The following is a 27,287-nucleotide window of genomic DNA, read 5'->3' as shown; positions in this document are numbered from 1 at the left end:
CTTACCCTTAATCAAATTTTGTTCAATTGAATAGGATCTATGTCTTCTTCCAAGTCAGTGTTAATAACATTTTAACAACTTTTCCCCTGTATTTTTCCCAAGTGAGGGAATGTCACCTTTCATCTATCCATTGTTCCACCTTATGATGGTAGACTGACAGAATGTCTAGTCAATTTAGGATTGTGAATCATGAAATCAAACTAGTATTGGATTTACCCAGAAGGGATAGTGTCATTTTCTAGTTTCCTTTTCCATATAGTCATCTGTCTACTGTAGTGGCAGCTCTAATATAACATATCCAAAAGCATTTCCTCATGTTCTTAAATCTTTGTACCCTTAACTTCCCAAATACCTGCTCTTCATCCTGACTTCCCTTACTAATCACTTATATGGAAATCTCATTCAATGCTCCCACTATTTCAAATCACCTAGTCCTTTTAAGTCTATTTTAACAGTGCTTCTTGTAGACATATATTTTCCCTTCCTAAACCTACTGTAGCAACTCTGCTTCACTGCCCCTCAAATACCCTCATTAATCTGTTGCCTACATGATAAAGTATACAGCTGATAGTCTAACACTCATGGCCATCTAAAATGAGTTCTCACATGGCATCTTCAAAGACTCTAAATACTTATTTTAATTTTTTAAAATCAAATATATATACTTGTCTTGTACACTTTGAAGCTTGAAAATCAACAAAACCATGTACATTAATAACTACGTCTCCCTTCCCCAAGACTCTATTGTTTTTTTTTTACTCATGTTAACTTGAATGTTTTTAAAAATTATTGTTTTCCCTACTTATTTGCCATTTAATGAGATACTATTATAGTGGATAGAGGTCTCCCTTTAGTTTTAGATATATTATCCATTAATTTTTCAGCTAGGTGATTCCATAGTGCACAGAGCACTGGGGCTGACATCAGGAAAAACTGATTTCAAAGTCATTTTCTGATGCTTTATTTGTGTGATTCTGGACAAATGAAATGCGTTTTATATAATGCTTAGCACAGTGCCTAGCACATAGTAGGTGCTATGTAAATGCATAGTCCTTCTCCCATTAGGTTCTGTTTATCTGAGTAACTTTTTAACATGTCCTTGGTAATAATATTTCTTTTCAAATTCCCCCAATTAATTTTAAGACATAGCAACCACTGAAATGGAAGCTCCTTAAGGACAGGGAACCTTTTTTTTTCTTTTGCTTTCCTCTCCCCAAGTGCCCTGTAAAGTGTTTTACATTTGGCACTTTAATAAATATTTGTTGAGAAGTGATTCAGAACAATTCTAATGGACTTGTGATGGAGAGAGCCATCTGCACCCAGAAAGAGGACCATGGCAACTGAATGTGCATCACAACATAGTATTTTTACCTTTTTGTGGTTTGATGAAGAAAAAAATTCTTTCTCATTTTTTATCTGATTTTTCTTATGTAGCATAATAAATGCTGAAATATGTATAGAAGAAGTATTGAATTAATTGCTATCTAGGCAAGGGAAGGAAGGAAGGAAGAAAAATTTGCAACATAAGGTTTTGCAAGGATAAATGTTGAAAATTATCTTTGCATATATTTTGAAAATAAAAAGCTATTATTTAAAAATAATTATTTATTGAATTGAATTGTAACATACCTGTTCATTGTACTAAAAAGCAAATTGTCTTCATAGCACTGGACCAGACTTAGATAATGTTTTTGATTCTATATCTAATATTTTTCTTTGTGATACTCATCATGTTGTATGTGCTTTTGGGGGGTCTAAAAAGCACATAGCACTGAATCAAGGAAATGGGGACACAAGTAGGCTGGAGCTCTAACTAAAAAATTTGGTGCTGGAGGCCAACAACAGCAAGAAATGTACCTTCAAATACACTTTGTAATTCATAATGTGAAAATAACACAAGAAGTAATTAAAATGAATTCAGTTGGTGGGAGAGGAAGTTACTATAGTGGCTCAAGTGTATTATTAATAATGAAATCTGCTAGTTTCCTATTTTCACGAACTATTTTTAAGTAGGAGCAAAGCTCAGTTGTTTCTGAAGGAGTGTTATGTGTCAAAAAAATTTTTCCCTCTAAAGAAGTCCAGTACCCTGGGGCAAAGCCACAGACATTCTACCTTAATTACAGTTGTGGGGCTACTTTATGAAACTAAATCTGAGAGAGTCCATCTAGGAAGCTAAGTCTTGATAGGGAATATATAAATATTGAAGAAAGACCAAAGGAAAACAGATGGTAAATTTAAATTAAATACTGAGCTATGTAAGCAATAAAGGATGAAATAATAATAGAATTTTTAAAAGATTTATATAATATATAAATTAACAAGAATTTACTGTTGCTATGTGTCAAGAATTATTCTATGTCCTGAGATACAAATAAAAGGAAAAATATTCCCTGCCTTCAAAGAATTTATATTATAATAAAGGAGAGGATATATGGATATATCAATAGTAAGCCCTTATAAGGTACATATAGAGTAGATAGCAAGAGGGCCTTAATGAATAAGACTCTGATAATTTATCATAACAGCTATTAAGAAATGCTTCAGGACTTTGGCATACAAATCTGTAACCTTCTGTCTAAAGAAAGGGCCCAAACTGCTCAGCTTATCAAGGAAGTGAATTCCTAATTTTATGTATGTCATAAGAAAAAAATGACCACATCCCATATAATTTCGATGTCTGACTGAGACAACTGACTGAGCTCTACTGGACTGTAAATCAAAGTCCAAAAAATACTTCCCATTTTCTTCTGTAGCAAATGAAAATAATTTAAACTGACATCTTACAGTGATCCTCATAGGGGCTTTTTATTACCACAACATAGTATAGCAATTAGCTGCACATTTCTGTTCTAAATGACAGTGACTGTAATAAACTCCATGCCAATATCCTCAGAATCCTCAATGGGGAACTCCTTGCTTACCCAAACCATTACATATTTACTGATTCCTTTTCATTAAAATATATGGGTTTCTCTGCCATCCTTAACTTTCTCCAATCTCTCCTCTTTTCCTGATCTAGTATTTTATAATTATGCTCTTGGCTATGAGCACGAATTTTTTGCCCCCTAAATTAATACAACTCTCTCAAGAGAACATGAAATTGTAAAAGTAAGCTGTTTCTACCTAGAAAAATGAAGTTTATAATTTTAAAAAGAAGAGGGAGAAAATCTTTTGATATTATCAATTCAAATAAACTTTAGTTCTATTTAATTCATATCAAGAGAAAATGTGGTACCAGGGAAAGAACAAGGACTCTGGAAATAGAGATTTAAAACCTGCTACAAATCCTTTTTTGATAGGTTCTGACTTTTTTACTTTGGACTGGTCATTTAATCTCAGCTTCTTTTCTATTTTAAAAAAACAGAAGGTTGAACTAAATTGCCTCCAAGGTCCCTTTAAATTTAAAACAGACATAGGATTCTAATGGTAGCCATCTCTAGGGCAGAGAGGGAAGAAAGAAAAAAAAAAAGAAATGTACATAATTTTGCTGTATATTTGAAAGGAATAGAAAGTTGAGCATACTACATTTGCAGTTTTATATGCAATTATATTTTTATTATGTCATGTTATAGAAATGCTTGTTTTATTTCATAATATTAAAAAAATAAAATACTGAGAACAGGGATCGTTTGGGGCTTTTCTTTGAATCATTAGTTTAGCAGTATCTGGGCATATGGTAAGCATTTAATGAGTATTTTTGAATGATTATTAGGGAGAGCTTTGTGAACAATATGGCAGTTGAGTTTGGCCTTGAAGGGTTAGTTAAGGCATAAATTAGTGGGACTCTTTTCTAGGCACATAGAATGATAAAATAAAAGACATAGGGCTAAGAAGGTAACAAATAAGTTTGGGGGCTTCTTATAATATATTTTTCTCTTCCACGTCTCAGGGTTTAGGTGTATGGCAAACCTGCAGTATGGAAAATGCACATAAAAATTTTTGGTTCTTCCAAGTCTGAATTATTATGGTATTAAAAGATAAAATATATTGATGTTATACAATACTATACACACACACACACACACACACACACACACATTTCTAGTTTCTGAACTTTTCCCTGTATCATCTTCTGGTCTTTTTGAGTTATGACTGCTGCAAAAGTTTCGTAAAATTCCCATTTAATTTCTTATGCAGACCTGCAATATATTGAAACTGCAATATATAGAAACCATAATGTGGAAAGGATAATTATATCTTCTGGTGGGAATATAGAGACATTAAAGGGAGCAACATGAAATAAGGCTAACCAAGTAATCTGGAGTTGGACTTGAAGGGTTTTAGTTTTCTGGCCCCTTAAGCAGGTTATCGTTATTTTACATGCTTATATTTGATTAATACAATCTAATTCCTACCTACATAGAAAACACTCTATTTGCTTTAGTTGTTTTAAGTCCTTACTACATGCTCTATAACTGGGAGATAAAGATGTAGGGACTGACCCTTCAGGAACCTTAGAAAGTTCTCTCCTCAAGCACCATCATTTAAATTGAGAATGATTAGAAGCACTTTTCGTTTATTCTTTTCCACATGGAGTTATAATATTTGGGACTGGAAAATTCAATTAAGGAAAATTATATGTATGTAATTTTTTTTACCTGTTTCACAACAATAAATGTTACTCATCACACTAACAACCTTGAAAAGAAGACAGTATAATTAAAAAAAAAAAAAGATGATGGAAAACGATTTAGTGCTAATTTGGAAGGACTAATGCTGCATAAGAAATAAGCCTTAATGCCTTCAAATGTTTCCTCGTTAGAATTCTTTAGCCAATTGGTGGTCAGATGACATTTCTTTCTCTTTAGAAGTTCATGTTCCCTGAAGGTATCACCTCTCTTTTCCTTCTTTCAGTCTCTGTACTAGATGTTCATTTTGTGTCCTTTTCTATTGACCTTTGCAAGTTTTGAACATGGTGTTCCTGAGAGTCTGGAGAAACATAATTTATGTATTTATACCTGTAAGCAACAAGGAAAAAAATATTTTCCTTATTTCACTCTGTTCCCTCTCCTTGCCATGTGCATAAGCCAATTATTAATGATTCTTATTATAAGCATAACTCTTTTTATAAAAGTGCTTTTTAAAAATCTGTTAAGGTAATTACCTTGCACAAAAGGAAAATATATAGTAACATACCTATTTGATTGTTTTATTGTCTAAAATATGATTAAATAAGAATTTGGTTATAAAGGAATATATACTAGACTCAAATTTTAAGGCATGGTCTGACCTTTCTTCAGCGAAATATATGGGGCACAACACTAGATGACTTAGTCAATTTCTTCAAATGTCAAATAGTGTTCTTTTCCTACTCCCTCTTCTTTCTTTGTTCTCCCTTCTTTACTTCCACCTCTTAAACTCCCTTATATCCTTAAAAATTCAATTCATGAACCACCTTCACCATGAGAATGTTCTTAAAACCTCAGTTTTACCTACCATGCTCCAAATTACTTTATAATTGTTTTGCATAAATTATGTATAATTATATTATATGCGCATACACATACACATATATATCCACAAACTTTCTCCTTTGATAGAATATGGGAACACTGAGGGCAGAGGCTATTTCATTTTTGGTTTTGTATCTCCAGAAAGAAATAGAACTAGCTAGAGGGGAAAAATGGCCAGCCTCAAAGCCAAGAAAACCTAGGTTAAAGTCCCACTTTTGAGCCAGGGCAATTTTTTGTCAGTGAACAGAGGTCCAACTTTTCAAATGCTTGATAAATTTCCCGAGTTATAATATCTTGCCTGATATTTTTCAAGATTGTCATGAGTATCAAATTAGATAATATGCATGAAAGAAATTTGAAAGCAGTTTACCATTTTTATTCATTGAACAAATTAATTGAACAAATTTTTTGAGTATTTTTATGCAATGCTCTATTGTAGGGGTAGAGCTGTGGAGTAGGGGAGGTATATAAAGATGAATTCAACAAAATTCTTGACTCTATGAAGCTTATCAAATAAGAAAGAAATGAATTCATGCATAAATAATTATGACAATGGAAACAGTATAAAAATAAGAAAAAGGGAATATGAACAAAGTGCTCTGACAGTCCAGAGGAAGAAGAGATTTTGTTGTTCATCCTTCATTCTTGAAGAGGATCAATGACATCAGCAGAATCAAATCTTGACTTGCAAGTAAATTGGGTTTAAGTGAGGCAGTGCTCTGAAAAGTCATAAAACCCCCTCTTTTCTCCAGAGTTGTCTGAATGGCAAGACATAGGTCAGGATGACTGGCTATGGCCCAGGCTACAGGAGACCTTAGCCTTTTTAAGCTAAAAAAAAAAAGTTTGATTTCAGTTTGTCTGATCTCAGTTTGTCTAAGGCAACATCCATTCAGTAGTTAAAGGCTAGGTAAGAAGCTGATCAACTTTGCTTTCAGAAAAAAATCCCTCAAGTGAGGGAAAGACTCCGAATTTCTGGCCAGAAGAGAAATAATTGCCATATTCACTCACTCTAAGCATCCAAACTTAAACAATGAGCAAGTGAAGTTTAGGCTGGGTAAATTGGGCTTTAAATCAGGTCACACAGAAGGAATTATCTTGGTTGAGAATGAGTCTTCTGATTTTCTGATCCTGTAAGATGTCTAAGAAAAGCAGGTTGAGAAATTCGGAGCAGGGGCAATAGAGGTGGAAAGTTTAAAGAGATAAATGGAACTTGCAGACAAGAAAGCAAGAAAAGGTACACTTACCTGGATCTAACAGAAAAGGCTGGAGAATCCAAAGTGAGAGAAGTAATTTTGCTTTTTACTAGAAGATTTCAAAACACAACTATTCCTCAATCTTTATATGATGTAGTCCAGGAAAAGCTGGCTTACAAATAAATTTTAATGAACAAATTTCATTTTCTTTCTAGCATTGGCACATTTTCCAATATGCTTAGAGTGACTTGAAAATACTTTCAAAGGAAGCTGTCAGTTTATATGCCATACTTGACACTAGAGTACTGGCCTTTAACTATATATCTATATCTATACACACATCTGTATCTATATGTATAAACAAATATATACATATGTACATATATGTATATATGTATATCTATATATCTCCCATAATTATTTCCTCACTCCTAAATCTTTTTCCATTTCCTTATTTCCCTAAATATCCTCCTCTCTTTCAAGTTTTCCCTAGATTAGGGCTTCGTAATTTTTTTGTGTGTATAGGTAGAACTCTTTGATAGTTTTGTGAAGTCTATTGACCCATTCACAAAATAACATTTTAAAATTTAATAAATAAAATATAGAGAATTACAAAGAGAATCAAAGATTAGTAAACATAAGACATAAATCATTTTTTTTTCCTTTTAAGTTCATGGGCTGAAATTTATCCATGGGCCTTTTAGAGGTTTATGCATCCCAGCTTAAGAACTGTCCTTTATTGAATGTAATTTTTATTGCTTTGTGATCCAAAAAAATGTGCTTAATATTTCTGCTTTTCTACATCTGATGTTGATGATTTTATGCTCTATTTAATGGGCAATTTTTGTGTAGGTGCCATATATTCCTGAAAAAAGACATATCCTTTCTGTTACCATTCAGTTTTCTTCAAAGGTCTGCCATATCTAACTTTTCTAATCTGTTTACCTCCTTAGTTTCTAACTTATTTATTTTTTGTTTGGATTTATTGAATTCTGAGAAAAGACAGTTGAGGTACCTCATTAATTTTGCTATTTCTTCCTATAACTAACTTAGCTTCTTTAAGAATTGGGGTGCTATACTACTTGGTGCATATATGTTAATATTGATATAGCTTTATTGTCTATAGAATCTATTATCAATATGTAGTTTCCTTCCTTATCTATTTTAATTAAAAAATAATTTTTCTTTAACTTGTTTGAAATGAGGATTTCCTAATTCCTCCTGCTTTTTTTAAAACTTCATCAGAACCATTACGAATTCTGCTCCAATCCTTTATTTCTACTGTCTGTGTATCTCTCAGCTTCAAATGTGTTTGTTGTAAACAACATTCTAATATCTATTTTCATTTTATGGGAGATTTCTTCCTATTCACATTCACAGTTATGATTACTTATTGTACATTTCCTTCCATCCTAATTATTTTTCCTATTTGTTCTCTTTTCTATTCCCTTTCTCTCCTCTTTTTCCCTTCTTTCTACCATCTTCCCTGATCTGCTATCCCTTAGTCAGTCTCTCTCACCTCCTACCCTTTACTTAATTTCCTAACCACCTACTTTCCTGTAAGTTAAGATCAATTTTTATATTCAAGTGGTTATGTATATTATTCCCTCTTTGAACCAATACTGATGAGAGTAAAATTTAATATGTGTCTATTGCCAACCCTCCCATCTTCTTCTCCATTGATATAGATCTTTGGTACTTCTTCATATATAGTAATTTTACTTCCCCTCCTTTTTTTTTTTTTTGGCTGATGCAATTGGGGTTAAGTGACTTGTCCAGGATCACACAGCTAGGAAGTGTTAAGTGTCTGAAGTCAGATTTAGCGCAGGTCCTCCTGACTTCATGGCTGGTGCTCTATCCACTGCACTACCTAGCTATCCCTTAATTTATCCCATTCTACCTCTTTCTTCTCTACCCACAGTACTCTCTTTTCTCATCCCCTAATTATTTTTATGTCATCCACTCAGATTAATCTTTTACCCATACCTTTTGGTCTATGTGTATTCCTTTTGTACTATTAGTAACAACAATTTTTAAGGGTTTACAAATATCATCTTCTCATGCAAGGATGTAAATAGTTTAGCTCTATTAAATCCTTTATTTTTTCTTTCCCCATTTCATGCTGTTTATTTTCTCATAGAGATCAAAATTTTGGTTTAATTCTGGTTTTCTTATGAAAGCTCAAAACCTTTCTATTTCATTAAGTGAATATTTCCCCCTTAGATGTATTTTGCTTAGTTTAGTGATCCTTGTTTGTAGTCCTAGCTCCTTTGGTTTCCAGAATAAAATATTGTTCCATGATCTTCAGTCTTTTAATGTTGTAGTCCCCAGGTCCTATGTAATTCTGATAGTTCTGTAATTTTGCTATAATGTTCCTTGAAGTTTTTATTTTGGGATCTCTTTCAGGAGTTGATCAATGACTTCTGTCAATGCCCATTTTGCCCTCTGATTCCAAGATATCAGGCCAATTTTCATTGATAATTACTTGAAAGATGTTGTCCAGGTCCCCCTTTTGATTTTGGCTTTCAAGTGATGCAACAGTTCTAACACTATCTTCTGAATTTGTTTTCTAGGTCAGTTATTTTTCCTGTGAAGTAATTTATATTTTCTTTCATTTTTTTAATTCTTTTTAATTTCTTTGATTGATTCTTAATGTGTGATAAAGAGTTTTCTTCAGTTAACTTTTGTGCTTTCTTTCCTGGTTGTACTTTTTTAAGAAGTTGTTTTCTTCAGTGGTTGTACTTATTTTTTTTTAAATAGCTTTTTATTTACATGCATTATGTGCGTGCATGCATACATTTACATGCATGGGTAATTTTCCAGCATTGACAATTGCCAAACCTTTTGTTCCAATTTTTCCTCTCCTTCCCCCTATCCCCTCCCCCAGATGGCAGCTTGACCAATACATGTTAAATATGTTAAAGTATAAATTAAATACAATATTAGTATACATGTCCAAACAGTTATTTTGCTGTACAAAAAGAATCGGGCTTTGAAATAGTGTACTATTAACCTGTGAAGGAAATAAAAAATGCAGGCGGACAAAAATAGAGGGATTGGGAATTCTATGCAATGGTTCATAGTCATCTCCCAGAGTTCTTTCACTGTGTGTAGCTGGTTCAATTTATTACTGCTCTATTGAAACTGATTTGGTTCATCTCATTGCTGAAGATGGCCATGTCCATCAGAATTGATCATTATATAGTGTTGTTGTTGAAGTATATAATGATCTCCTGGTCCTGCTCATTTCACTCAGCATCAGTTCATGTAAGTCTCTTCAGGCCTTTCTGAAATCATCCTGCTGGTCATTTCTTACAGAATAATAATATTCCATAATATTCATATACCTCAATTTATTCAGCCATTCTCCAGTTGATGGGCATCCACTCAGTTTCCAGTTTCTGGCCACTACAAAGAAGGCTACCATGAACATTCTTGCACATACAGGTCCCTTTCCCTTGTTTAATATCTCTTTGGGATATAAGCCCAGTAGAAACACTGCTGGATCAAAGGGTATGCACAGTTTGATAACTTTTTGAGCATAGTTCCAAATTGCTCTCGAGGGTTGTACTAATTTAGGAAGGTGTTTTCTTCAGTGGATTTTTTTAAATCTCCTTTTTCATTTGGACAATTTTTTTTTAAGCAATTGTTTTATTTTTCATAGCTGTTGACTTTTTTTTCATAATTCACTTTCATCACTCTCATTTCTTTTCCAAGTTTTTTTTTTTTTCTTTTATCTCTCTTAAATGTTTTTTAAACTCTTCTAAGAGTTATTTCTGAACTTGAAACACCTTCCCATTTTCCTTTGGGATTTTGCTTATAGGTGTGTTCTGACATTGATGTGCTTTTCTGAGTATGTTTTGATCTTCTCTGTCACTATAATAACTTTCTATTTCACATTTTTATTGTTGTTTTTTGCTCATCTTTTTTGGCCTTATCCCTTTCTTTTACATTTGATCTGTTTCCAGGGCATAAGAGGCACTATATCAGGCTTCTTATGCTGGGAACTTCAGGTCGTGGCTGTTTACCTGGTGCTGCAGTGATGTTGCCCTAAGGTCCACAGGGGACACATATATTGATGCAACTCTGAGAGGGTGATGTGGGCAATGGCTGTCACTGCTGGAGACTGTAGGGTTCTATCAGCTTAGCTGGTGCTGAGCTGGGGTTTTACTGGTTATATCCTGGATTGTACTCTTTTACCTGAGTGAGATAGATCTTTCCTGCTAATCTACCAAGTTTCTTGGGCTTAAAGATTTTCACTCCTTTTTTGCTATTCCAGGATTTGTTTGGGAGACTATTTTATAGTTACTTGGAGATGGAATATAGGAGATTTACAGCAATTGATTGCTTACTCCACCATCTTGGCTCCCAGAAGTTCTCAAAAGTCAAGTACTTTAGTATAATTCATTAAATGTCATGTTTGTTGTTTTTGTATTTCACTCTTTCCCATTTTTTCCCTGACATCTCTCCATCTTAATTGCGATGATCTCTGAATTACATGGATATCTGAGGAGGTTGATCTTATAAGTGTCACATATTTGTATGGCAGTATTGACTAATTTGTATGTGCTAAACACAAACTAACTGTATTTTTTTTTAATTTTAGAGTTTTATTTTCTTTTTCCCTTTTCCTCATCTTTACCAGAAATGTTTAATCACATCAACTATCTCATAGTCATGTCTTCCTTATGTCATTTTCCTTAAGCACAAACTGATGATAGTTTGTACTACCATCAGTAATCAATCAGACAGGGATGTTGTGATGGAGCTACTTATAATCCAGCTTAATATGGATATAATCAAATTATAAATCACTAACAATATGTTAAAAAGCCTTGTATCAGAGACTGAGGATGTGTAGATGATCTGATTTAGAGATCTTAGAAAAATAGCCTCTGGGCATTTGTGAGGAAAAAAAAAGCAGCTTCCAGACTCACTGTGTGCACTTTGTGACAATGTTTGCTTGAGTGGTCTGGGAAATATTTAAAGACTTGAGGAAGCATTTTTCTTGCCTGCATAATGTATAATACATTCATTTCACTTCCTTTTAGTCAAAATACTAAAAGTCTGATATTTTATCCTTTCTCAACCCTCCCCCATTCACTGAAAAATTATGTTCAGCTTAAGTTGAGCAATGTTATCATATTTGTAAGGTTGAAGAGTTGTATCACTGGGAAACTGGGAAAATAATACATTGAATTTGACAGATCATTTTGCACCATTTATCATCCCCCTCTTTCTATGCTATCTGCATGTCATTTCAACCTTCACCATGATTGCAGGTGAGAACAGAGAATACTTTGCTGCTAAGGCTGTGGGTGGCTGCCAGTATTTTAGTCATAGCCATATATATTTCTGTTCTTCCAATGTTTCTTCAATTGATGAGTAGAAAAAGAGAAGTGGGATAGAGTTTACTTTTGCCTACTCTGCTTTGATTAATTTCCTCATTCTTTGCAAACATATATGTTTTCCATTTTTAGGATTTCCTTCTAAGAAAACAATCTCTGCAATATATGAACATACATCACAATAGAAAAATAAGATTCTGAGTAATTTTTAACTATGCTAATCAATAGACTGAGGACACAAGGGATGTTTTTGTTATGTTCAGTGGAAATAAAGGGCTCTGTAAACATTTATACCTCTCTCACTGAATATGGTATGATGACAGATATACTTATTTTGACACATTAAAGACAAAGCATACTTTCTTAAGTTGAGCCAGCCTCTGTTGAACAAAGTCAAATAAATTAGGCTAATTTCTCAATCTGTGTTTTACTGACTTATTTATTTATTTTAATATTCATCGCCAACTTCTATATAGCACTTGAACCATCTGTTCTTGTTATAAGCAGTGTTATTTTAGGAATTGATAAATGTCTATATTCTAAAAATGTATTTAATAATAGTAACTATCAAACATTTGCTTTCATGTTTAATCTTAGCTGTTTTCACTTCTAGATGTCTTATAAATATTTCAGCTCTTATAATGTCAGCTACATTTTCCTAGCGTAAGAAAAATAGATAATAGTGAGAAAATGGGCAAAACAGTATACATTTTATTAATTGAATATATTTTCTAAAATGAAAATGCTGGTCTAAATTTGCTGTATCCTATATTCATTTGAATTTAATAGACATTTATTTATCACTAAATATATGCAATATGCTATGCTTGGGAACTGAGGTTTTAATAACAACAACAACAAAAAAATAGAATAAAATGTCCTCAAGGGTTTTATATTCTCTATGTAAATATGCTATACCAAAAAACAAAATAAAACAAAACAAAACAAAACAAACAAACAAACAAACAGGAAAAGATGTCCTTTTAGGGCAAGAACAATAAAGCACTGATAAATTATGTTTTTATATATACTTCTATTCTCAAGTCTAATTGTTTAAGTAACTTGAACCTTGAGTAAGGCACTCAATAAATAACCTTTTCAGAGCCAGTAGTTCTACTGAGTAATACATTATATAGAATGAAAATGGACTTTCCTTTACAAAGAGACTAGTATGAGATAGAAGCTATTATTTAACCAAATCACACTGAGTTTGCAATTATACACAGAATCGCTTAAAAAATGTATTATTTTAATTCCCTTGTGGGCCTTAGGCCATAAGTTAATCATGACTGGAATAAATCTCTGATTATCTACAATAACAATGGAGTCTACTTTTGTTTATTTAATATTAATAGAACTACAATAATTCTATGTAGTGGCTTGTATATGAGTATTATTAGATCTGTTTTATAAAAGAGGAATCACATTCTTTTAGGGAAATTTTAGTGACTTATTCTAGATCTTACGACTACCATGATCTTACCATTACAGCCATAATTCAAAGCCTCTGTTACCTATTGTTAAAAAGTATTTCAAGTAATAATCTTTCTTCTGTATCTCACCAGTTGTTTTTTTCCCTTCAAAATTGGAGATGCAGGTAGAAAAAGGTATTATTTCGTTACGTACTTAGTTTATCTTAAACTAAATATATTTTTAAACAATTTCATATTAATGGAAGATCCTACTTTGTAAAAGTTTTGTGTGTGTGTGTGTGTGTGTGTGTGTGTGTGTGTGTGTGTGAAATAAAGAGCAATATTGCTATAATCAAAAAGTATACATTCAATTGAGGACTTTGCCTAAAAAAAAAAAAAAAAAAAAACTTTTTTGTTTGTTTGTTTTTTTGCTGAGGCAATTGGGGTTAAGTGACTTGCCCAGGGTCACACAGCTAGGAAGGGTTACATGTCTGAGGTCACATTTGAACTCAGGTCTTCCTGACTTCAGGGCTAGTGCTCTATCCATTGCACCACCTAGTTGCCCCTACTGTAATGTTCTCTCTAAAATGTAATGTTCTCTGTTGAGGTTTTCTTGAGGTCTCTGGAGGCAGCCTTCATTTCAGTTCAGTAATCACCATACAAGTAGCCAGGGGTTAAAGTCCAAATCCTTTATTATCTCTTTCAAAGTCTTGTCTTCTTTCCTGCGGCCCTGTTAGCTTTCTTAGGGGCCTATCTCTCTCGTTGGCAGCTTAAGCTTCTGCCGCCAGTCCTTGCCTTCTCTCCAAATTGAATCCTGGCTGAGGCTCCCAGCTTATATGCTCTATACTGATATAAACCAATCATTATATCACTAGGAAACCATTATTTGTTATAGGATTAAATAAATGCTAAAGTAGATTTAACCATTGTCTCCTCAATTCCACTTAGTACCTTGTTTCAAGTTTTGGCCCATAGCACCTTACCTTACTTCTTAATTAAAAATATTAAAGCAAAACATGGTTACACTCAAAATTATACTTAGGTATACAGATTTATTGGAGTGACTATTATCAGCATCACATAAGTGGATTTGTGAGAAGTTAGACTTGAACCAAAGTCTTCAAAATTATTTTTCTATCTACTATAGATAGATTCACTGTCTCTAAATAGATTATTTGTTTGCATTTATTTATTTATTATTAATGAGAAGATTGGTTTCAGAGACACAAGGGAAGACTGGTATGAACTGATAAAAAAAATGAAATGAGCAGAACAAGAACAATTTTTACAGTAACAAAAAAGACAATTTGAAAGATTTGTGAACTCTGAACGATAATGCTATAATATTCCAAGATATAATCTTAATTATGTAGGCTAATGATGAAACATGCTATCTACTCCTGACAGAGGTGATTGATTTGAGATGCAGAATGAGAATAGAAACATATAATATTGAAGAATTCAGATACTCTGCATAAATATAACTGATCTAAGTTCTTGTACAATTAAGTCAATCTGTCCCTTTTGAAAGCAACCAATTCCTGTGTATTGTACTTCGGTAATGTCTTTAAATTCCATATTCTCTTTTCCAGTCCTAAAGTTACCTTTGTATCATAGGCCTTCATTCTGACCCTTCTGGATCCTATTTGATTTCTAAACCTATTTTCTTCCTATCTCTTCCTACCCATTTTTCATATCTCTAACAGAACTACCTTTACATATTAATCTTCTGCTTAAAACTTTTTAATGATTTTATATAATTCAAGAATCTAAACAACAAAAAAAGGGATTTTCCTACATTTCTTCCTTGATCTGATACTACTTCCTTCTACATGTGCCAGATTCCAGCCAAACTGGAATATGTGCTGTCTTTGTATTCCCTCATCAGTATTTTCTAACTTTTGTGTTTTCTTCATGCAATTCTTAATTATTGCAATGCTCTCTCTCCCAGTTCTAGTTTTTGAAATTCTTCTACTGATCTGTCAAGCAACAGAATAAATGCCACCTTCTCCAAGAACATCCCTGGTTCCCTCAAAAATTTCAAAGCAGTATTATTACCTATCAGATGATCGGATGATCTAATTGGATTCCATTCTTCTGAATATTTGTGTGTGGGTCAATTCTTCCCACATACACACACACACACACACACACACACACACACACAAATATACACTAGATTGTAAAATCAATGTCAGGAATTGTAGCAAAGGAAAGCATATGACATTTCTCTTTGCCAATTGCTATTAAAACATCAGTTTTAGTTATAAGCTCTTAACCTGGGCAAGTGATTTAATCATTGTTTTTAGTTTCTTCATCTATAAAATGGAAAGAGTGAGACCTGAACTGTTCATCTCAAAAGGTTGCTATGATCAAAATTCTTTCTATATACTGTTTTAAAACAATATATAAATTAGAGCTGTTAATTGTATCCATATCTTCAGGGTCAACCACAGTATTTAATCATTAAAAAAAAAAATGCTTGGTTAAATTTTAAGCTTCAGAAGTTGAAAGCTTTGGAAAAACCCAGAAATAATCTGGTCCCTTTTAAAGCAAAGTTTTTGAAGCATTAGAAAAATTAGATCTGTGAAAATATGAATATATGCATAGATTTCTTTTGCTTTTATTTTCAAAACACATGCACAGATAATTTTCGGCATTCATCCCTGAAAAACCCTGTGTTCCAAATTTTTTTCTCCTTCCTTTCCTCCTACCTTGTCCCCCTAAACAGCAAGCAATTCAGTATATGACAAACACATATGCATAAATTTTAATGGAATAATTTTGTCTAAAAAGATTGCAAATGACTTGATAACAGTACAAAGTACTATCACACAGTATCAGAACATATTGTTTAATTTTTCATTTCAGTGAAGGATGGAACCAAGTTTAATGAACTGAAATTGTGAGAAAACACAAAGGAAAATCTTATGTAGAGTATCCCTCACATGCACATCTGCCAAAGGGGATTGTATGCCTTCTACAGAGACATTTAAAAGATGGCATATGTCATTTTTTCCAAAATGGTTTAATGCCATAATTGCTGAAAGAAAAAGGCCAAGACTGAATATCCTGCTAGCTATGAGAAATTATGACTTTTCATCATAGCTGGGATTCTTATGAGAGGAGACATTATGTTTTTTTGTGTCCCTGGCACTTAACATATAGAAAGCACATAATAAACACTTAATGTTGAAGAACTGACTCCTAGCCAGGAAGAAGTAGAGTTAAATTCCAAATTGAACATACATTATCTGGGTAACCTCTAGGGAAGTTAACCTTTTAGTGCTTTTGGCAACTCTCATAGAATGTTATAGAAAAGATGGGTTCCTGCATGAAAGAGGGAATTTTCTCACCACAACATCCCCTTCATCACTGAAATGACAGGAAACATTATCCCTATTGTTGTTATTGTTTTTTCTTCTTTTTAGAAGACCATAATATCAGGGCAATGCTGCCATGACATGCAATTGAGTTGGATATAAGTGAGGGTAAGCCATGTAGTTTCACCAATCTCATTTTCTCCTGGAAAGCCATAGGGTCCAGTGGCCAGAGAACAATCAGGATTACTGCAGATGGCCCTGCATGCAGTGGGAGACTCTATTTTGTTTTTTGTTTGTTTTTAAGCTAAGGACATTAACAGGTCTTAGTATGACTGAGGCAGTACCCATTTTGTGACTTAAGCTAGGTGAGAATTGAGACAAAGAATTGGCTTTACCTAGTCAAAAAAAAAAAAAAAAAAAACCATCCAATTCAAGAAGGGAAGACCCTCAGGGTTTCTGGTCAAACACAGCATGCTATTTACATTTACTCTGAGTCAGTCAAAGCCTAAATAGTTACCAATTGGGGCTTGACCTAGGATCTATTGTTGGCCAATCATTGATTATCCCTAACATTTATAAATAATAATAATAAGAAAATAATGGATTCCTAGTTTGCTGATATCTTTCGTTTTCTCTATGACAGTTCAATCTCCAATACAAACTCCTCATAAATCCTGGTTCAAAGGAAAATAAATGAATGGATGAATGGATAAATGAAGGAATGAAAAAAACATTTATTAAGTGCTTACTATGTGCAATGCATTTTACTAAATATTAGGGATAAAGTAGAAAAGGAGAGGCTAGAAGGAAATCACATTTGGGGAGACAACATACATAGAAAGTTTCATCTCCAAGTCAAATGGAAGTAGGAGACCAAAAAATAACATATCTTCTTTCATCCTTTCATTTCATTTTCATTGATAAAATCACAAATTTTTAATATTAAATTGTTTGATAGAGCCTATAATTGTGGTAGTAAGAATTTTCTTTTGGAGGGACATAGTAGTTGTGTCAGCAGCTCCTGAAAAGGGAGTTGCCAACCATATTTCCATGGATCCAGGGGGTTAGACCAGAAGCAAGATCAGGGCTGTGCAGATACTGCCTCTTATCTGCCTGATGGTAGCATTTGGTCAATAGCCTACACCCAAACACAAAAACAGTCACTAGCTTCTTTTATTTATTTATTTATTTTGAGTAATCCTCTATATCAGTTTTTATAGCTTTCTGTTGTTTGTTGCTTTTGTGTTCTCTTCTAACTAATAAAGAACAGATTTGGTCACTATGGATTGTATTAAAAACGACAAATAGATATTTCAGGTTTTAATCTGTTTGTCCTGGAAGGTATAGTTTTAGCTAATGCATTGTTTGTATTGGTCTCCAGGAGATCTCAGATTTATGGCATTCCATTTATTTATCCTGAGTCACAAATGTATATACAGCATTATTTATCAGACTTCCTCTAAAGTATGACATGGGATTAGATTGAGGGAAATTATAATGTATTAGAGAACTAAAGAAATTATGTTGAGAAAAGGGGAAAAATTAAACATTTGCTTGGACAGAAATAATATTCTGAATTATGATGCTGTCAGGCAGAGCAGAGACCTAGCTAGTCTGTTTCCAGTATCAACTCTTCATCCTTTGGGAATTTTCCTTTTTATCTCAAGGAATCCATGGGATTTGGGTATTTCATCATTTCTACATCTCTCTCTCTCTCTCTCTCTCTCTCTCTCTCTCTCTCTCTCTCTCTCTCTCTCTCTCTCTCTCTCTCTCTGTCTCTCTCTCTCTGTCTCTCTCTTTCTTTCTCTCTCTCTCTCTCCAGGAATGGAATCCATTAACAAAAACTCCACCCCACTTGTAAAGTTACCAGTCTCCTGCTCCCAGAGGAAAAAATTGGATTCATTTGACACTTTAAACCAAACTTCAAAATTTTAGGATTTATTTTTTCATTACTCTTCATATTCCATAGATTACAGCCCTTCTTTGCCTATGGGAGATGATTTTGTAAGAAATCCTATAATCCAAAACAAACAAGCTAACAAACAAAATAAAATCATCTGCTGGTGGGAAGCATTTTAATGCTGATGACCCCCTCTGACCTCAAGTAGGATGATCCTGTAAAGACAACTACAATCTCTCCAACCTCTTAGTTAAAGCTTTCCTTCTATCATCATAGCTTCTTGAGGAGAGATAAATTATATATTTAAAAAAATACATGGTGATAGCACACACAAACACACACATGCTCAGACATGTAAACTGCTTTGAACTTCTCAAATCCTACCCATTATCATTAATGAGATCTAAATGGTAGGGGGAGTTCCAATACTGAAAGCTCTCTGTACACATTCCATGCTACACACTAGACATCCAAACACATAAAACTGTCATATTGGTACATTGTTCCATTTAAGGCCACTTAGGTCCCATTAAGAACCTCTTTTTACCCTATGCTCACCCAAATACATATAATTTTAAGTGTTCTACAACTCATTATGGAACTCCTCCCTTATTATCCCAAATTTAGGTCTATGTCACTCGAAATTCAATAAACTCTAATGGTTCAATTATTACTTCCAGGATCAGAATATAAAATCCTCTTTTAAAGGCTTTCTTAACTTGAACCTTTCCTACCTTTTTAGTTTTTTGATGCTTTATTCCTTTCCATTATCTCTTTGACCCAGTGCTGAATCATTTCAGTTCCTCACAGGAAACCCTCCATCTCCTCATTCTATTCATGTTTATACGTTATCCCTCATGTCTGGAATGTTCTTCCTTCTAACTTATATGTCCTCACTTCCTTCGAGCCTCAAATAAAATTTTACTTTTTTTGCACAAAACATATCCTTAATGTCTCTACCTTCTCTCTGAAATTTATCATGTATATATATGTTTGTATTTTTTGCTACTGTTAATTTTAAATTATCTACTCTGATTAGATTGTGAGTTCCTTTAGGGAAAGGGCTGTTTTTGTTTTCATTTATGTCCTCATTTCTTAGCATAGTATAATCCTTTCCCCCATACACACGCATAGGAGGCATGTGTGTGTGTGTGTGTGTGTGTGTGTTTGTTAATTTGGCCCTATTGAAAAGGAAAACAAAAGCTACTATTGACTTCTCAAAATATAATTCCCATGGAATTTAAACATAGCCCCAAAGTCTTATCAAAACATCAGCTGCATGGAATTATCAACCAAAATCTGTTTGTCTTTAAATCTATGGAAAGACATATATTAACTACTTGCCACATGCCAAGTATATGCAAAGTACTAGGCTCACAAAAAGAAAAAAGGAGACAGTTCCTGATGTCATGGACTTCAATGAACCTTGGGTATCAATGGCAGGGGAAAAAATGGTCACTGTCCATTGATGAGTAGGAAGAAGATACTGGACCTTAGAGCCAAAATGGAATGAGGTGGAAAGAAATGAGCACCCCACAAAGAGTAGTCATGCAGAAGCTGATAAGAACTAGCAATGATGATTAAATTGAGGAGGCGGAGAATTCAGGGAAGCTTGCTTTTTCTAGTTAGCTTCCCATCTGCAGACTGCTAATGCTGGTCCTTACTTCTCCAAATTACATTTTTCTCAGCTGTTGGCACAATATTAAAGCACACGTGAGGATGCTTAATAACTATTTTAATAATAATTTTGTTTTTAGTGTATGTTGTAGTGTCAATAATAGTGTATAGATATGTACAAATATTTATAAAATATCACGTGAAAAGACAACAGGCATTATAGTACAATGGACAGAGAAAGCTCGCTTCAGTGTTAGGAAGCTCTGGGTTTGCCTCCTGCCTCTTAAACATATTGGTTCTGTGACTGTGGGGACATTATTTACCCTGCTAGGTTCCCAGACTACTTATTGAGACTAAATTATAGATAGTTGCTAATTTGCACTGTCAGGAGTTTCATCACTAGCAATTCCATACACCTTGGATTGTAAAATGGTAATTTTACATTGGATAATTCTAACATGAGATGGAAGAGGGGGGTGGGCAGGCAGTCAAACAAAACAAATGTCCTTTTATTTCCTTTATTATAGCCTCATATTAGAAAAGGAACAAAGGACAATTTATATACAGGCTGAGTGTAATCAGGATGAACTCAAAAGCATCAAGGGAGTGTGAAGGCAATCAGAAACCAACCCTTAAGCTAATTTGATAAACTCTGACCTCTTATTGCAATTTTCTTTTTAATTTGTTTTGGTTTTGTGATAATATTCATTTGTATAAACTCAATACAAGGATCATAGGCCGTTAAGTCTTTTCTTGTGAACTGTCACTATGAGGAATAGAATAACCAAACAGGAAGATTTCTATTTTATTGAATGGAGGGAGGGCTTACCACCTCCAAGCTTCTGAGAGTACCTTGTCTGGAGTCAGGAGATCTGAGTTCAAACATGACTTCAGACATTTGTGACTGTGTAACTCTGGCCAGTTCTGGGCTTTACCTTGTTTGCCCCAATTTCCTCATCTGTAAAATGAGCTGGAGAAAGTAATGATCAACCATTCCATTATCTTTGCCAATAAACTCCCAAAGGGGTCATTAAGAGTTAGACATGGCTCAACAACATTGAATCCATGATTATTTTCCTTGCTAATGAGGGACTAATTTGTGATACAGTGAATCCACGTTGTGCTCTCACTCAAAAATTATGGAACTGACTAAAAAACAAAAACCCCACAATCTGATAAAAAGTCTTCCTCTTAGTTGCTTTTCTTGTAGTATTGGTGATAAAGGTAATAGTAGTAACAATAACAGCCACCTTGGTAATGTTGTTTTTATTGTTGAGTCCTTCCAGACTAAATGACCATTTAGAGTTTTCTTGACAAAGATATTCATGTTCTTTCTCCAGTTCATTTGCAAGATGAGAAAGTTACAGCAAACAGGGTTAAGTGACTTGCCCAGGTCAACTACCTAATAGATTTCTGAGGTTGCATTTGAATTTATAAAGACAAGTCTTCCTGATTTCAAGTCCATTTCTCTATCAACTGCACTACTTACCACTCCCTGCCTTGGTAATAGCTAATGTTTAGACAGTATTTTATGGTTTACAAATATTGTTTCATTCTCTTTACAACTACATTGGAGATATCACCATTTTACAGATAAAAAAAAATTGAGGCAGACAGATGACTTAGAGTGACAGAGCAAATATATGCTTGAGACCAGATTTCAATTTGGATCCTCCTAACTCCAAATCCAGAATTTTATTCACTAACACACACAACTGCCATATTCTCAAGGGGAAAAATGACTATAGCAAATGCATTATTTCATATTTGCTAGAGTTATTCATGTCTATACATTTATATTTACTTTATAGTAAAGCTGTGAATTAAAAAATGCCCATTCAAAGTTATCAGTTTCCTTAATAGAAATATTGATCCAGTAGTACATAGAATTTTGACCCATATAATATTATGAAATTCGTGAAACACTTTAAATATGTTAATTCATTTGAACTTCACAATGAGAATCCTCTTGGGTTAATATCCAAGAGACATGCCCTGGAGCTGACCATTCAATTTGTTAAGTACTTACCCTGAATTCTTATTGATCAACTAAGATCCAGTATTCTCATCACATAGCTAATTACATTATCGATTTATTCCAAGAGGTGGTTTTTATGAAGAATGACATGAAATAATACGATTATTCATTGATATAAATCTAACAAATCTCATACATGCAGATATGTGTATATACACTGAGTTGATGTTCAGTTGTATTTCTTCATGATCCCATTTGGGGTTTTCTCAACAAAGATACTGGAGTGGTTTGCCATTTCCTTCTCCAGCTCATTTTACAGATGAGAAAACTGAGGCAAATTGGATTAAGTGACTTGCCTAGGGTCACAGAACTACTCTGATGCCAGATTTTTGAAGTTGATGAGGCTTCCTGACTAGAGCTCCAGCACTCTACATTGTACCATATAGTTGCTCCAAATTGATATCATTATTTTATTGATATCATATTTTCTTCTGCATTTTAATTCATCAGTATAATGAAAGTTAGAAACCAATTTCCAATGAAATCTTAGGATTAATCCCAAAGTTCCTCAAATTCTAGTACTAGGAGTTCCAGCTGAAAAATGTCTTTTTCCAATTCAGGTCAGCATCTTTATAATGTATAATGTATAATCTAAGATAGTTGTGTGAGGCTTGGAGAAGTTGTCACTTACCCAATGTCATACATTCAGTGTGTGATAGAAGCAGAATCCCAGGTATTCATAACTCCAAAGCCAGCTCTTGAGTCCTCCCAGACTGTGATTACCTTGAGCACATGGTTGAACCTGTAAATCTCAGTTTCCTCATCTATAAAATGAAGAGGCTGAACTAGATGGTCTCTGTTATCCTTTGCAGCTCTACGTAAGTCTGATTTTTTTTTTTTTTAGCTCTAATCAGTCAACAAGTGATTATTAAGTACTTACTAAATACCGCAAATATAAAAATGGTTCCTTCCTTAATAAGTTTACATTATAATTGGAGAAGAACACAAAAGGAAGCTAAATAGGGAAGGGGGATAGAGAATGAAGTATGTGGCAAGTCCATAGGTAGACAACCTGGTGAGAAATGGAGGGATGACTGCTTGGGCACTGGAGGGAATGAACTCTGTCATCTACCTATAATTAGAGAAAGGGATCCTAATGACAGAGGGTACTTGAAGTGACCTTTTAAGATAAAGGAGTTCCTGGGCTCGTCTATTCCTTAATGAATCATAAAGGTAAAACTTTGAAGAGAAACTTCCCACCTTTTATAGGAAATTTTCCTATCCTTCTTAATTCTAATGTTTTCCTTCAATTAATTATTTCCTATTTGTGCTGTATAGCTTTTTTATGTATTTGTATATCATTTCCTTTTTTAGATTGTAAGCTCCTTGAAGCCAGAGACTGTCATTTGCCTCTTTTTGTATTGGCAGCATTCAGCTCAGGGATTGGTACACAGTAGGCATTTAATATCTATTGATTGATATTTACCATATAATGCTCATAGAAAGGATGTAGATTTTTTTTTTCTTTGTGCTTTATTCTTTGGGAAGAATAAGAATATTTGGTGGATAATAGGGAATCTTCAGTGATTTTCTTTTATTATATTGATGCTATTTAATATATTTTTCTCCTTACAACTCTTTTTAAATTGTAAAAATCCAAAACTTTCTATAGTTTATATTTTTCTATCTATATAGCTTTCTTATTTCTCTCAAATGATCCTAAGCTATTCTATATCCAATAAGAGGTCTTCTGCTTCAAGTTCTAAAAATATTGCCTATGTTATAATCAAAGCAGCCTGGGACCTTTTTGGCTGTCAAAAATTAACACACCACTACCAAAAAAACCCAAATGTAGTCATTCTTTGCTCTAACTTATTCTTCTTTTTCCTCTTCCCTACAGGAACTTTTTACCCCCGAATGCAAGTTTAAAGAATCTGTTTTTGAAAACTATTATGTAATCTACTCATCCATGCTGTACAGACAACAAGAATCTGGTAGGGCCTGGTTCTTGGGTCTTAACAAGGAAGGGCAAGTTATGAAGGGAAACAGAGTGAAGAAAACAAAACCAGCAGCTCATTTTCTACCCAAGCCATTGGAAGGTAAATTTCACATTTATATTATTACTTTCAGATTGGATTAAAAAGATTTTTAAAATAGTTAATTGAATTATCTGCTATTTAAGCTTTAGTTCCTCCTCTTTCCCTAGCCTCTAGATTTGATGTTTCACTCTGTTCCCTAATAGAAAGAAGAGTTTAAGATCTGTATTCCAATAATTCATATGTTATGTGGCTCTGCCCAAAGTTAACTCTGTAGAATTTATACAAAACAAATCATAAAACTCTCCTCATGGGATTAAAAATGATTTCTTTTTCTGTGTTAGTAGTCAATATTGGATATTGTACTATATTTATTTTCAGTATTCAATTAGCATAATGCACCTCTCATTGGCAACATCTATTCCACTGTAATAATGATTTGGTAATTTTCAAAATAAATGTACATTGTAAGTTTAAAAGCCTACATTAAGAAAGGGAATTCAGAAATTCTACATACCAAGGACAAAACAGTTTTGTTGTTGTTATCTGCTTATGTAGATTAGCCTAGATTAAAATAACAGTTTCCTTCTTGAACATGGCAAAGATTAGAAAACATATCCCAAACTTATGGAATCAAGTGACATTATAGATTTCAAAACATGTTAATTTTCATTCTTCTTATAAAATTGTAAAAAATGCCTTATCTTGCTAAGATTTTTCAAAGGTTGTCATTTGTCATGTTAAACATCACACATTGTCTTTGATCATATTTCTGCACAGCTGTCCTAAAAGGGAGTCTTGTTAACTAATCAAAAAACATTTACGCCTTTTTCAGTGACAATTCCATCAAAAGTGCCATTTACTTCTTTCCATGTTGCACTTGTTCTGAGAACTACAAAGTTAAACTTGATTTTAAGGGATTTCAAATCTGTAAGGCTGTTCTAGTGATTTTTGTTTTTATTATGCAAAAAATCAACTCTATCGAATGAGGATAAAGATGTTATTCTAACCAGCACAGGCTGTTCTATCCTTGCTTTTTTTCTTTCCTTAAATGAAATGTTTTCTCTATTTTCTCTATATTTTAAACTCATCAATAGGACTGCAGACTTTCAGAACTGGAGTGTATTTCAGTGCCCATCAATTTCAGCTTATAAAATAGGATCTTCAGCAACTTTTTTGACAAATAGTCATCCAACTTTTGCTTGAAGACATCTAGCAGTGAAGGAGGAGGACCCTACTTTCAAAGGCAGTTTATTCCACTTTTGCATAGATCTAATTGTTTAGAATTTTTCTCTTGAATCTGAATTTGTGTCTTTGAAATTTCTACCCACTACTTCTACAAAAAGAGAAGAAATCTAATATTTTGTTCAAGTGAATGTTCTCCAAATACTTGGAGACAGTTTTTCCTGTCTTTTCTAAATTCTTCTCTTCTCTACAGTAAATATCCCCAACTGATTCTCATATGATTTAATCTTGAGAAGCTACACCACCTTTGCTGCCTTCTTCTCAATTTCCTTCCTAAGTCTCGGTATCCATCCTAAAATGTGGTCCTGAAATGAACACAATTCTCCAGATGTGTGCTCATCCAAAAATGAGCCAGAATGCAATAGAATGATGTTGCTTTTGCTACTAAAAATCCCATTTATTTTCCTGGATTTTGTATCATCTTTTTGGTTTACTTTGAGATCTATAGAAATCCTCAGAATTTTTTCTGAGGATTCTTTCTACCCAAGTCTTGCCTCTTCCACCTTATGTTTATTGGTATTACATTTCATTTTAAGGAAATAGCCTAAACTTTCAAGATATATTTGAATACTATCATTAATTTCCTCTCCCAGATTTGCATCAACTACAAATTTGGTAAACTTGCCATTTATGTATTTATATCAGACATAGACAAAAATGTTGATCAGCAAAAATCCCTAAGACATACTACTTAATATCTTCCAAGATGGGACTAAATCATTAAATGATGACAGATCTCACTACTCACCTCGGTTAGTTTTTTTTTCCTTTAAGACAATGATTTTCATTATTTTAAGTTGTCTATTTGGCAACCTCAAATATAGTCATTTTAAGAAGTTTTAATGAAGTATTTACATAAGAAAAAAGATCCTGAAAAGCATACAAAATGTCAGCTCTACTTATTTGCATTCAGAATTTAGAAATATTTATTTTATATATTCCCTTCAGTTTTAAATCATACCCTTACCATTTAAAACAAAAGATCTAATGATATGCTAGTTTCTCATACAATATATAAAATAGTAGCACTGAAGCAAATTTCTCTTTTCCATTAAAAAATACAATATGTCAAAGTGTAAGAGACTGAAAAACTAAAGCAATTTTCAAAAAATGATACTTAACACAGGTATATTTAAGTTTCCTGTAGATCACAACTTTTGAAAACTAATTTTAATTGCTATTCATAGAAAAAAAAGAATCCATTAAAATATGCGGCATTTAGCTAGGGTTTTTGGTTAATTTGCTAAAATTCTATTTTACTTTACTTCCTTTTCTCCATGTTTTCTTACTATCCCTATAATAATTTTAGAATTTTGTCAGGAATTGAAATCATATTCATTGGTTCAGAGCACAAGTATCAGATTTGTGGTACATAAACTAAGTGGGACTAGAACCAAATTTAAATGTAGTTGAGAAATATTTAACAGAATAAAATTTAAAAACAACACAACATAGATAATATTCATTTGTGGTTTTCCAAGTCAGTGTATCCAAGGATATATCTCTGAGTTTGTCACCTTTTTTCTATACTTTGAGGGCTTCATTTTCTTGATTTTTCTTCCTTTCCTTCCTTCTTGTTTGTCTTTCCTTCTTTTAAATCTGAGGATCTTCTCCTCAGATTAGATGGTTCCTTTCTGTTTCTTCATGATTTTTGAAAGATGACTAATTGTAGCCCATCAATCACACCTAGCATAATTTCCAGTAACTTGAACTCATCAAGGGGAAGCTAGGTATACCTTATACCTATCTTGAATATCTACTACTTATAAATCTTATACATCT

At 33.3% G+C, this 27,287-nt stretch overlaps 1 protein-coding gene across 3 annotated transcripts in view; it reads left to right on the top strand.

Moving 5' to 3' along the window:
• Positions 1–27,287, top strand: part of FGF14 (fibroblast growth factor 14) — an 801,547-nt gene that overhangs the window by 768,230 nt on the left and 6,030 nt on the right. For all 3 annotated transcript variants that reach the window (XM_051984083.1, XM_051984085.1, XM_051984084.1), the window contains exon 4: positions 24,125–24,323. In XM_051984083.1, the coding sequence (XP_051840043.1) occupies positions 24,125–24,323 (199 nt within the window). The remainder of the gene's footprint in view (positions 1–24,124; positions 24,324–27,287) is intronic.

Source organism: Antechinus flavipes, chromosome 3 (assembly GCF_016432865.1).
Source record: "Antechinus flavipes isolate AdamAnt ecotype Samford, QLD, Australia chromosome 3, AdamAnt_v2, whole genome shotgun sequence".
Lineage (NCBI taxonomy): Eukaryota > Metazoa > Chordata > Mammalia > Dasyuromorphia > Dasyuridae > Antechinus > Antechinus flavipes.
Note: the sequence above shows the minus strand (reverse complement) of the source record. Positions and strands in the feature narration are given on the sequence as shown.